The 13,781-nt window shown below is 32.8% G+C and overlaps 1 protein-coding gene across 1 annotated transcript; it reads right to left on the reverse strand.

Moving 5' to 3' along the window:
- Positions 1-78: 78 nt before the first annotated feature.
- Positions 79-9,913, reverse strand: LOC111010854 (Alkaline-phosphatase-like family protein). Its single transcript, XM_022284427.2, has 20 exons — positions 9,567-9,913; positions 9,429-9,463; positions 9,034-9,155; positions 8,498-8,587; positions 8,226-8,345; positions 7,978-8,061; positions 7,746-7,823; positions 7,400-7,525; positions 7,227-7,316; positions 5,809-5,844; positions 5,649-5,704; positions 4,746-4,893; positions 3,518-3,953; positions 3,311-3,402; positions 2,669-3,218; positions 2,169-2,301; positions 1,947-1,988; positions 973-1,138; positions 709-792; positions 79-338 (listed from the first exon to the last, which is right to left on the reverse strand). The coding sequence occupies exons 1-20, from the start codon at positions 9,839-9,841 to the stop codon at positions 225-227; spliced, it is 2,877 nt and encodes a 958-aa protein (XP_022140119.2). The 5' UTR covers positions 9,842-9,913; the 3' UTR covers positions 79-224.
- Positions 9,914-13,781: the final 3,868 nt, after the last annotated feature.

Raw genomic sequence — 13,781 nt, forward strand, 5'->3', positions numbered from 1 at the left:
AAAACTCAATCTTTATCTTCAAATTATGATGCTCATTCTAGCTAATAGTAATACCAATAATGGCTTCACACCACAAAAAGAGGGGGAAAAGTTGATACATTTTTAGGTAGAGACATTGAAATAAAATGTTAATGAATTCATACCAAAATCTCCAAAAATTTAATCTCATAGTAAAAGAAAATGGAATGAAAATTGATGGAATTTGATAACAATTTTAGGCAGCTCTACCATGATTCTAGCCGTGGCACATAATACAATGTGGCTAAACAGATGGAGATGTCTGTCAGAATCAGAGCTACCACATCAAATACAAATTTTGGAGCAAACAGCCCCCACACCTGCAAAGATTTACAAACATCACGTCTGTGGTAAATGTATAAAAGCATCATCAAAACTTTGAATGATAACTAAATATGCAAATGTATCATATTATATAAAAGCATGATCAAAACTTTTACTGAAGACCATAAATTAAGCAAAAATTTTGAGAATATTTCTACGAACAATTCTTTTAAAGTACTAGCACTTTAAATGCTCCCAAGTATTTTTAAAATTAACTTTATCTATGAAACTAAATGTTGTGAAAGTTTTTTTAAAATATTTTTACATTGAAATACTTTTACCATCCCTACATAAATAGGTAATCAATTTTTGCTCAGAAGGATGAAAAAAAAAAAAAAAAAAAAGTAACCGAATGGAGATAATTACCATCAAATGCCGTCTTTGAATTATGACGCATAATATAGTGGCTGTGACTGGAACCGCCATTATGAGCCCATACATCAAGTAAGCCTAAGCCAAATTAGAAAAAATGAGGGTGGAACATTTGAACTATGTTATAATTAAATAAAGTTTCTGAAGATAGTCCATCCAAACATAACGCTCTAGTGGGTAAGGCACCTATTACTATCCCATAGTTTGATTCAACCCTGCAGTAATTGAACTAAAAAAATAAACCAGCAAAGAACTCACTTGAGATAAGCGCATGAAGAGAGAATATTTTCCTTTTGCAGCCTGACTGGATGAATATTTGTTTGCAACAATAAAAGGAAGTCCAAAAACTGGAAGGATGGTAGAGAAGCCAAATGTATCGATCGTAAGAAGGATTGCTTGGCGAACTAGAACAAACTCGTCAAACCTGAGAATAGGTTGTCTAGTGTTGAGAAATTTGAAATATCCTCCATCATGTGAATATTAATCTAAAAACACAAGCGGCACTACAGAAAACCATTTCGACAAGGAAAAATGCATCTCATTATCAAAACGGGAAAATACAATGGATGGGGCAAGGAATTCAATGAAAGCATCAAAGTAGAACAAGAGTGAATATTAGTTCAAACAAAAGCATGGGGAAAGTAAGAAGATACAATCTCATCGCGCCTTACTACTACTACTACAAATAATAATAATAAGAAACTATTTGCCAACTAGGTTTAAAAGACAAGATATTTCTAACGCAAAAAATATATTTGCCAATTTCCACAAACAGCTTCAGAATAAAAAACACAACACAAAAATAATATTTTGCTATTTGTTGTGTACTTTCTGAGTCGTTTTCTAAAATGATTGTCCGTATATAATCATTAACTTGATTTTCACGTATAAACTGACTAAATGTATTAATTTATAAATTGATATAAATAGAAGTACAATAAGCACAAGAACAAAGGAACCTTTTGAAACAGATTTTTAAATAAAAAAATAAGATAAAACAGATCTTTCAGAAACATACATTAAAAAAAAATCGAGAAACTGGCTTTTGGAAATAAATTTCCGGAAATACATATAAACAGAAATACTCGAAACACGAGCTATTTAGCGACACGGAATGTGAAAGTAATATGCATGCATGCGACAACTGACGACACGCAAACAGAAATAATTTAAAACACCGAGTTTTCAGCAATACGCATAATATGCCTACATGCGCACAACTAATGACATACCCAATAAATGCAGCAGCATAGCGAAGGCCATCAAAGGCACACCTGCAGGAATATCCAATGGGTAAGGAGACGGTACTATGATATAAGAAACATTTAGTTGTTAAATAGAAAACAAACATTCAACGTTGTAGAATGGAAGATATTTGATGTCATGTTGGCTGCAGTAGAACAAGAACATTAGCAAAATTGCAGACTCGAATTAGAGTAGTAGAAGTTAAATACCAGTGGCCAGAGCTAAAAAAGAGACAGATAGAAAACAAGCTCCACTGCGTTATAGGAAGACAATCAACTGTCAGAATTCTACCATTTCCATCCTCTGCGTGATGTAGATTGTCCATACTTATTATGCAGTATCCTACCAAGATGGACATATAATCAAGGACAAGAAATAGATGCACAGGCATATAAGAAAACTAAAATTAGCCACCAAAAACAAAACCCAAAGCCTAAATCTAAAAATGTGAGAAGAAACCAACAGCACATATGCTATGGCATGGGCAAATAACAATATTCTGATTCAAAATGGTAAGCTTAATACGTGATTGAAACCCAAAGGAACATGAACCAATTTGTAAAATAGCATAAACAAAATGTGACTCATCACTCTCTATACTTCAAAAAGCATTGAATAAATTATTTGAGTTATATATCATGTTGGACAAAATGCAGCAATCAACTATGTTACAATTTAGTACTATAGTGAGCTCCCAATAAAATTTCACCTCCAATAACAGATGCCAAAGCTACCAAGGAACCTTGCTTTCCCGCTAGAATAATAATTGTTGGACTCCATGCAGCTAACATGGCGGCTGTTTTGGTTACTAAAGTTATGCTGCACTCTAAATGTTTGTCCTCGCCAATTAGCTGCCTAAATACTAGTAATGATAGCTGTCCTAGTCCAATAGCATAGATTATTCTCGGAATGCAATTTTTTCCAATGCCCTCAATGGTTGGAGCAAGATGCAACACATCATTTCCTAGTGTCCAATGGAACCCAATAAGGATATAACACAAAATGGTTCCAGACATTACAAACTTCCATATTCCCTTTGAACGGCTGCTAGCAATGATTTTATGAAGCAACTGTGCCAATAATACCAGTGCAATAATTGGCACAGCTTCCACTACATATGTCCAACCAGGCAGTAGGAATGCAATTTCAAGCACCCATGAAGGATAAACTTTCAAGAATGCAGAAGTATCAGCCTGCTTCAGTAGACCAACTTCAATTGTAAATCTACAGTAGATCATCAAAAGAAGGAAACTGAAGACCTGCAATGAAATCCGTACACAGTGAACACTGCTGTTTAGAATGGTATCGAGGTAAATATGTCAACCTAAGCTTAAATCCTTTAAATACTTACTTTAAAAAAATGTTTCTTATTCGTGATTGAATATCGTAGCATGATAATGCCAGTAGTAGCCAAAAGAAAACTTGTCACTTTTCCTTCTTCCACTGATATCAAGAAATTTTGGCGGGGGTGAGAGGAGGGTGGAGAGGGGGGGTTAAATGTGAGAGATCATATTTTGTACATCTCAATAATAATATAGCTGAGAGATTTTCAACTTACAAATAAAGCTATTTGAGAGAAAGCTGCATGCACGTATAGCCACCATAAAGCAAGAAAGCATTAACTCAAAAGTTGTTCCACAATCTTCAGTTGCAAAAGAAATGCTGCATTGTTTGCTAACCCTCTTTATAGCAAGGAAATGGACAAAAAGTGAAGCTACCATAATGCAAAAACCAAGGGTCATCATTTTTAAATTAAATTCTGTCCATTTAGAACGTGCTAGCTCAGCAACACTTGTTAGGAAATTAGAGTATGCATCAATTTGCCTCTTAAGAGAATGGACAATGTGGCTTCCCCCATTCTTAGATAATAAACTTTTTGTCATGTGGGACCAATTTTCCATTGCATCGGCATACAAACCACCAGTGTGATGCAAGTCTTCATCAGAAAATCCGATGACTGATGAAGCAGTATAAACATCAATATACCTTTTCACCTATAAGGTAAGGAATGCAATTGCATTCAGAAATAACAGCAAAGAAAAACGAAAGAGGATCATCTCCTACATAGCAGCATGATTGACTAACATTACAGTAAGCTTGAAAGATAAACGTGGGCAAATAAAATACCCTGCATTCTGTGTAAAAGCAGTTTTGATGTTATATCTAAGTGCTTTCCAGAGTTCGTAGGAAGGCAAGCAAGTGAGTGATTGAAGATCATGTCATGTCTCTGATCTAAGATGCACATAAATCTCATTTTGGGGTAATGTGCCTGTGTCGGACACGTTTAGGACACTCCGCGATACTTATCGGACACATATCATACATTTCTTAGTTGAATACATACATGTGTATCACATACTAGTTGTACAAAGTGAATATAGATTTGACACTTATTAGGCACCTATCGAACACTTGTTAAACATAAGAAATAGACCTAAATAGTAATATAGGATAAAATAATAAATTTTGAGAGTAAAATACATCAAACTTATTTCTTTAAACATAAAAATACATAAGTTTATTGACTTTGAATTTCCTTCCTAAAAAAATTGTATATTTTAATAAACATGTCCTAGATTTTTAGAAAGCAACATGTCACCGTGTCCGTGTCGTATCTGTGCTTCTTAGTCTTTGATGTATAATCTTTGAGCTCATAATGGAACATGTTATCAAATTTATGAAGTTATTTACAAGTATGATAACTGTGCTTTATATACAATCACACGACCATAGCAATACTTGAGTGGCATGACCATCAAAGCGAAACATGAAAGCTACTTATATACCTGCCAGGAGTTGATACAAAGTACGTTGACATAATTCTTCATCCATTCTTCTTGTTTTGACTGATTTAGGTAGTTTCCCACCTTCATACCTTCCCACTTCCATGTACCAGCACCTAGAGCAAATAACTCAGGATTTACACGCCCAATGCTGAAAAGATAGGGATACAAATTCGTAATTTCCTGATATGTTCACCGAATAATTGGTAGTGCAGGATACATCTACAAAACTACAAGGCAAGCGCTCAGCTTTCATTGTATTTTCTCCCATTTTAGATTTCATTTTCTTAAGTTATATTTATAAAATGATGTGCTATATTTTTAGGATAATTTAGATTGATTGAGCTCCAACGTATAAGAAGTCACTATCATCTGAAAATCCTAATTTTAATTTATTATTAACAAGATTACGTTTTTTTAATTCAAATTGGACTTATAAGTCCTAGTCTAAGTATAACACATTTCCACGATGAGTTAGGTTTATTTTGTTAAGCTGCCATAAATCTTTTCTATCAAGCAGAGTAAATCATCCTGGAAACATGCTACACTTAGACTAAGATTAACAATGCTCCCCTTAACCAGTGAAACGAAACCCACCTCCTTCATACGTCTACAAAAAGTTCCTCACTGTTTTTTCCAAGTTCCAACTGGACACTAATAAAATTTGGATTTTTTTACAAGTATAGGAAATACAAGGAGATCCTACTCAAATGGATTGAATCAAGTTAAGCCTGTCCATTTTAAAAAAGTACACTTTTAATCCGTTTGGAGATACATTTTTTTTAACTATTTCCACCATGGTCAAGCCCGGTCCTGATTAGCAATCTAAATTGAGGGAATCAGGGAGCAAATGCAATGCACATAAACACACAAAGGATGGTATTTGGCAGGTTGCTTACACTGCACCTTCCAAAAGGTAAAGGAACTCCAAGCAACGCTGATATAGTCACTGGGAAATCAAGCTGCAGGGAGCAATTAAAATTAGTACAAGAGAAGCAGTTTTTTATAAAAACTTTAAAATGTTGAGAAAGATTCCAAAACAAGCCATAGATAGCACTATCCTAACCTGTTGGATGGAGCTGGTACATATCTCCCTCCCTTCCTGAAAAAGAAAAAGATGGAAAGGGAGACCAATTAGCAGATACAAAATTATCCACCCTCAAACATCAAATAGTATGTCATCTTCCAATCCTTCAAGTGATTTTTCTGGAGATCAAACTATTGATAGAGCAAAAGTTTTGGTCGTGCCATGCATAGCAGATAACTCAACCATATACTTGAATTGGCTATTTCTCCATCCTAATTTTCATAAGACACAGAGAGTCTGACTCCTTGAACAATACAACAGGTATGTACAATCTTTTATAAGGAAACAAAAATATTCTAAGAAACATGAATGCACAACAACTCCATACATCTATACAAAAAACTCAAGGAAAAAAAACCAACAAGAACAAGTCCCAATTATTAGTTACCTGGAAAAAAAAGATAAAAATAAATAATTGCCCTTTTTAATTGCTAGTCGCTGGGTGGTGTCCTCTTGAAGAACAAACTGGGGGATATTTTCATCTTCCTCTTCCTAGGCTATCAAAGGATCCCATGGTGCAAGGCCTTCGCAGACACATATTCGAAGTACAACCAAGCAGTTGTAGATTAATGGTTTTTGCTCTTATTGGATAGTTTGGACAAAGAAAAATAGGAGGATTTTCAGTGAAGATGAAAGAAGCTTGGATCGGATGTGGCACTTTACTTTGTTTTTACCTTCTTCTCAGTGTGTCAACCCCAAGTTCTTTTGTAATAACTCCTTGACTTCTTTTGGGCCAATCGGAGATTTCTATCGGAAGTCGTTTGGTCTTCCCCATGCACCATGGCACTCAACACCCAGAAATTCAATCAACGTGACTATATCAACTTCAAGGCTTTCTGGCATTATGTAACTTTTTACGCCCACCCAAAAGAAAAAACAAGGTTTTTATGCATTGAGGCACATATTACAAAAGTAGTTGGGCAGTTAACCGTTCAGTTAACAGAAATCAACTACAGTTGAGAAACCGACAAATTCATTGTTCCCTTTGATGAGACTGAGATGTTAAATGATTATGAGACCTTTCTCATAAGTTTATTGATATTGTTCTACAAAATTTTGTTTGCCTAACTGATTAGTTCTTATTTGGTTCACTCATAATAAGGTCAAATAAGTAAAAATATATATATACACGTATTAGATGAAAAAAAAAAGTCACATAGACAGAGTCAAATCAGCATAAAATATGAAGATTCAGTTAATGGAACAATGATTTCAAAGATTAATTTGAACCATTCCTCAAATGTACCTTAGGGGGAAAAAGATCACTTTTAGAAGTTAAGTAGGGAGGAAAATGATTTATTCTCCAAACTTCAAAGATCAGAAGTATATTTTCCAAAGAAAACTAAAAGAAATTTGCAGCCACTTATATCTGTAGAGTTCAAAGAGAAAGGAAATACCAAGTCTAATTGACAAGAAGAAGTACCAAATTCAGATGGTATGAATGCTGGAGGCTTCTTGAAGCTCATAGCAAATAGAGACGTCTCAACCTGCAAGGTATCACCAAAGTAATCAATTCTGAATATTGTGATAAAACACAAATCAAGTTTTACTTAGTAAACATATATTATACCTCCTCTGCACTTCCTCCACCGTGGTCACCATTCAAAGTTTGTCCATGATCACCCATCACGAGAAGAAGAGTATTTTCATGTAACCCACCCGGTTCAGATTGGCTCTCCAGAACGTCCACTACTTTCTGGAGAGAATGATGGTTAGCTATGGTTGCAACTAAGAAAGGGAAAAAATATCCTAGACAATACAAAAAGGATAACATAATTTTTATCACAAGAGACTTATTTAAGCTCACAATATGCCTTGATATACCGGCCAATTTGAATAAATAACATACAAAATGGGTATATTAGGGATACTTGTGACTGCAAATAATTCTTCTCTTTTGTATTGCTAGAGCATACCTCTAAAACAGTATTATACTGCTCCAGCTTTTCAATCATTGGACTAGAATCGACACCAAATATATGCCCTGCATGATCCTATATGCATACCAGATGGTGAAGACAAGTTTTCAACGTAATTTCATTAGCATTATCAAGAGATTAAGAGATAGAGGAAGCAAGAAAAGTAGAAAGAACCAACACGAGATTTTATAACGTACTTCACACGTCAGAAGGGGGAAAAGGCTCATACCACACCAAGAAAATGAGCAATGAGAACATCCCAATCATCTTCGTACAGGGATGGAAGAAGATTTTCAATGCATCCATTGTCTACCTAAAAGAAAACTCTTCAAATTTTTAGCTGCTCATCATGCCTCAGAACTATGGAGAACATTCTCGATCAAAACGAAGCTTTTCGGAAAAAATAAAAGTAGAGGGGAAAAACTGTCCTAAAGCAAAACAAACTCTCTGGTAGAAGTAAGGCTTCATAAAGCATACCGTATGAAGATCTTTAACATTAAAGGAAGGATAGGGAAATGATTTCCTAAAATGACGAGGAAACAATTGCATCCATGTGTCATCCCCCATCATCACCACACGTTTTCCATTCTGAACAAGCTGCAAATGGATCCAAGTTGTAAGGATTGAAGGAAAATAATTTACAAAATAGCCTCTAGATGAGTAAATATTAAACACAGGTGCACTTGGAGATGATGCTTAACCAGCATCTATACAAGCAACAGACAGTAAACAAAGATGCAAGATCCAACCTGATGAATCAAGTTGTCTTCAATAATTTCTGGAGCACCAAAGCTGTTTCCAACATCAATAAATGTTGGCAGTCCACCAGTCGTTAGGCCCTGAAAAAAAAATACAACAAAATCAGACAACTTTTAAACTATGAATTATGATCTGATAACCCCCATCCCCATCCTCCCTCCAAAAGATAAATGTAGCCAGAAGGGAATAACAGAGATAAATAGCTGCAATTTTGACTCTGTCGACGAGACAAAGAGAAGAATGAAAAAAATTATACGTTACAAAAGCATCAAAGTAATTAGGTTTATCATGTGAGCCGTTAGAAGCATAAATGTTTTATTAGGGCTACGGAGAAAGCCAGAGTTTTCACGTAGCCTGTATGTATCCATTTCCCAACAATAAGTTATCTTTTTAATAACAATATGTACAACTGCGGGGTAGTATGACATCAGACATGCGAATGGTGAAAAGCTAAAATTTAAAACTCTCTGAAGTTCAGATATAGCACGATAAACATTGCATATGAAATGGCCAAAAAATAGATGACCTTCAATCGCTGCAAACTTGTCGTTGGTGGATCAGCAATGGCTTTGAAAATCTTGGCTGATGAACCCCGTTCTGATGCCATTTTATGCAATACCTGCAACTTGTCCATCCATGGTTTCGATTCTAAGGCACATAAATACGAGTGGTCAGTCTTAATTTAGACATCGCTGAGCAAAAGTGTGACAAAAACCACATCACTTATAACGGGACCTAAGGACTAACAATTTAGAATTGGAAGTAGCCTGTGACCCACCCGTCACTGGTATGGTATGAAAGCCAAAATACGAAATACGAACTTGAAAAACCATGTACATAATAAACAGTAAGGCACACTGGTTTAGCTTAAACTAAATTGAAAATACATGCATTCTAAACTAGCAAATCAAGATAGCTGACCTTCAAAGAATGTACTGGGAGCAACGAAATCAAACCTGATATTAAAATTGATATGAAAGAAAACAAATTAATATTAAAGAATCAGATCATAGTCAACGCATTATAAAGGTTGTGAAGTAACGGGGAAATGAAGCAAACCGTAGAGCATCAAAAACAATGATGAGGATGCGATTAACAGCAGGTTTGGTCCAGCAACGGCTGAAATTCGCTGCATCAGAGGGAGGAGGAGCCGAAGGATTGCTATCAGAAAGTGAATCGGGAGTGAAACAAGGAGATTGAGAAACATCGGAGCAGTGACTGTAATGAGGAAGCTCTGTACGAGTAAGAAGAAATCCTTTGACGAATATCAGAATAGCAACAGCATGAACCGCCATTATAGCCCAAAACGGCCATAACAGATTCCATTTTCTCATTCTTTTTGCGCGCACTCTCAGTTCAGATTCAAAACACCCTCCAGTTTTCAAAAGCAACACGTAGAAGAGAGAGGAGCCGCGATAAAGGAGAATCGAAGAAAGAAGGAAGAAGAAGGAAAAGTCGAACTTGGTCCAGGGGACAGGCCCAATGCCTTGATTGCGGCCCATTTCCTTACGGCCCAACCAACGTCAGTATTTTTATTGGGTAATTTTGAAGGGGAATTTTAAATGGGTAGCATTTTTAAAATCAGATTTTTCATTTTTTTTTTTCATTCTAATTTTTCTTGTTCTCGATATATTTTATTTTATATATCCTACTAATATAACTTATACGTACCAAATATAAAATATACAGCTAATATAAATGATATATCTAATATCAAAGTAAAAGCGAGCCTAACTTATCTAATATTAAAGCATACCAATAAGAGATATAATTGATATTCCTATTTGTTATTTTAATTTGACCTCCGTGTTTGGTTTGTATTTACAAATCATAAAATGTATTAATTAAATAATAAAAATATATAGCAATTGTTTTTAATGTATAAAAGAAAAACTACAGTTCTTTTAAATTTTATTTAAATTCCTTACAATAAAACTAAATGAAAACTTGATTAACCGTTTTCTAAAGTTAATTTATTTTATGTTTAATTAGTTTGTTTTTACTGCCCACTTGTTATTGGAAGTCAAGTAAGAAAACTTTTTACTTCTAATTATATAAAAATCACCTCAAAATTCAAGCATATATAAAATAACTTGTATTTAAAATCACTTTTATAAAAATAATGGTAAATAAATATCTTTTTCTAAAATTTACTTATTATACTATCCCTTCAAACCCGTAATTATTTAGCATTTCAAAATTTATAGACTTATGGATAGTTGAAAATATTATATCATTGACCATAAGAGCTTTGTAGCAATAAGTTCCTATAAACAATATATTTGAAAAAAAAATCAATCAATTACTTACTCAAACGTAAGATGTTCAAATCTTCACCTTTTTATTATTATTTTGGATTTCTAATCCTCCACCTAGATTGAATTGTAAAAATAAGTTATTGTCAACACTGAGTATAATCCAACGACACTAGTTTTACAAGACATCAAATTACAAATTTAAATAACAACTTTAAAATAAAAATAAAAGTATCTATTTTCAAAGCTTGTAAATACTTTGATTCATCTTGGTTTCGTTCCAACGCATGAGAATGGGAACAAATTTCCTAACGTAGTTTGAATTATCAATTTAATTTATTTTTTCATAACCCAATTTGGCACCATCCATTTTTGCACAAATTTTAAAATTCAATAGATTGTGGGTAAACAGTATGTGGCATGCCATCTTTAATAAATTTCCATAATAACCTCCACATGAAAGCATTGTAGATTCAAATTTGCTTTTGAAACTTTTCAATTTAAAATAATTATTACGTGTCATTATTTATAATAAAAATTATGCACTTTCGAGTTTCACGCTTCCTTTTAGTCTCTAATTTATAGCGTTCTTAAAGTCACTTTTTAAGAAGAGTTGGGTAAGAAGGACACGTTCGCCGCCCATCTTTTCAAGTTTTCTAGTTTACCAAAAAAGTTGTATCGGGTACGACGTACATGGTGGGGATCGAACTCACAACCTTAATACTCACTTTGACAATTTACCAAAAATTTTGGTGAGATCACCTGGAACAGTTTTATAGCTTTAAACAGTATTTTGTTCACTGTAATTTTAGTATTAGTTCTTTTTAGTTTGTGTATTTTTTAAATTTTATTCATTTTCGTCACTGTATTAAAAAATATTTGTTTAGGCCGTTATTTTAAAAAGTGACTAATTTGATCTCTATAGACAAAATGTTAACACAAATTATATAACATAAATATTTTAATACAAATTTATAGCTACATTTTAATAATTATAATAATTGAAGTGTATGCAAGATACAAATGAAAATAAAGTTTTTCAAAATTTGTTGGATTTGAAGAGTTTTGAAAGTAAAAGATCAAAATGAACAAAAATTACAAATTTAGGGACTAAAATGTACATGTTGAAGATACATAAACCAAAGTAATATAAACATCGGTTTATCAATGATTTTTTAAATCACAATTATTTATTATAACATTTATATTTACCATGTAGTTATCTCTCTATGAAATTTGTTAGAGTTTTGAATTTTTGTTGTTTTTTAAACTCGACTAAAATATTGTTTTTAGGAAAAAGGAAAATTAAATGTAAAATAAATAAAACATGAGTATATAAATAGTTAGTACTTGTGTAGTTGTGTGGGTCATTACATTCCAAAGCTATTGGTTAAACTTTGTGACTCTTAAACGTAAAAACACACATTTGTTGGTCGTTTACATAAAACATGAGGTTATTCAAACCTTGGCGTGCTAGTTTTAAGCTGATAAAAGTTTAGTGATTTATTATTATTTTTCGGTATAAGATGTAGGGATTCGAATTTATAACCTTTTAATCAGAGAGTTATGTCAATTACAGTTGAATTAAACTCATGTTGTGACTTATTAAAATATTATTGATAAAAGTTTAACAACTTATTAAAAGATTTTTCTTCACGGCAACTTATGTATGATAAAGCGATGTTACTTCTTTCTTTCTTTATTTTCCTTTTTAGCTCATTGCTGCCCAATACTTATTATACTACAACCATTCTTATTCCAATAATAGTTATAAATTGCTTGGATCATAAGGATTATAATATCATTTTTAAACGAAAACATACGAAAGAAAGTTAGGAAAGCATTAATTAGATTCTCCTCTCTAATAAAGTTGTTAAGAGTCACGAAGAGGTCTATTTATTTATTACTATTATTCTTAGTACAACAATAGTGGGGATGAGGGATCAAATTTACAATTTAGAGAGGATGAGTTAGGTATTTTAATCGTTGTGCTAAGTCATTTATTTATTACGGTAGAATCTTATTTTGGTTGACATTTGAATAAAATTGAATAATTCTGTAGGGAAATTTGTTACAATAATTATTGTAACCAATTCCTTATTGGGTTGTTACGTTTAAGATGCTGTGACATAACAATACTGATTAATTAGTGTGCAGCTCTAATACATCTACTCAGAATAAATACTATCCTAATAAGTCATTTATTTGAAGCTAAAATGAGTTTAGCTTAGCGATTAAAATATTATTTTATTTTTTTGGATGTCGTACGTTTAATTTCTCAACATTTATTCGAATAATAAAAGTTTATCCAAATTTTTTTAGTACAACAATTTGAGAATACGAGAGATCGAATATCTGACATCGAAAAAAATATATATGTCAACTATTGTTGAGCCATGCTCGTGTTCATGTACGTGTATTGCTTTTAACTGTGTAAGTATAAGAAAAAAAGGGAGAGAAGTAATTGTTAAAATTGTTATTTATTTATTTTCCTAAAAGGAGGAACATTGTTATTTATTATTGTTATAATTTTATAATTAACGAGAAAATATTAAAACTGACGATATTATTTTAAAAAACGTTTTTTTAGTACAACATGTGGGGATGAAGTATCGAATTCAACCTCTTGATGAGAGATATATGCCAATAACCATTAAGCTATGCTCGATTTGGCAAAAACATATTTTATTAAACCATGAACCTTACAAAACCATAAGGAAATGTATTTATTATACAACATTCAATTAATTAAAATTTTTTATTAAAAGTTAAATCTACATTTTTTTTAATACAGTAACATGTAGGATTAGGATTGGTGATTCAAACTCAAAACCTTTTAGTCGGAGATAGGTATCTTGACTAGTTGAGCTAAGGTTAAGTTGAGACATTAAATCTCACATTTCTTCCCCATTTTAGGCAGAAAAAAATATATATTCTATAATATTTTATGCTTCTACTTATTTAACAAGTTTTTTTTAGCACAACAAATATTAAGATGTATGCTGAGATTTAATTATAT

Source organism: Momordica charantia (assembly GCF_013281855.1).
Source record: "Momordica charantia cultivar OHB3-1 chromosome 3 unlocalized genomic scaffold, Mcharantia_2.0 BLBB01000003.1, whole genome shotgun sequence".
Classification (NCBI taxonomy): domain Eukaryota; kingdom Viridiplantae; phylum Streptophyta; class Magnoliopsida; order Cucurbitales; family Cucurbitaceae; genus Momordica; species Momordica charantia.

Coding starts and splice junctions, on each gene's coding strand:
- LOC111010854 (XM_022284427.2), bottom strand. CDS start 9,841: ATGAGAAAATGGAATCTGTTATGGCCGTTTTGGGCTATAATGGCGGTT. Junction 9,464..9,566: donor ATTGTTTTTGATGCTCTACG/GTTTGCTTCATT, acceptor TTTTAATATCAG/GTTTGATTTCGTTGCTCCCA. Junction 7,526..7,745: donor AGTATAATACTGTTTTAGAG/GTATGCTCTAGC, acceptor CATTCTCTCCAG/AAAGTAGTGGACGTTCTGGA.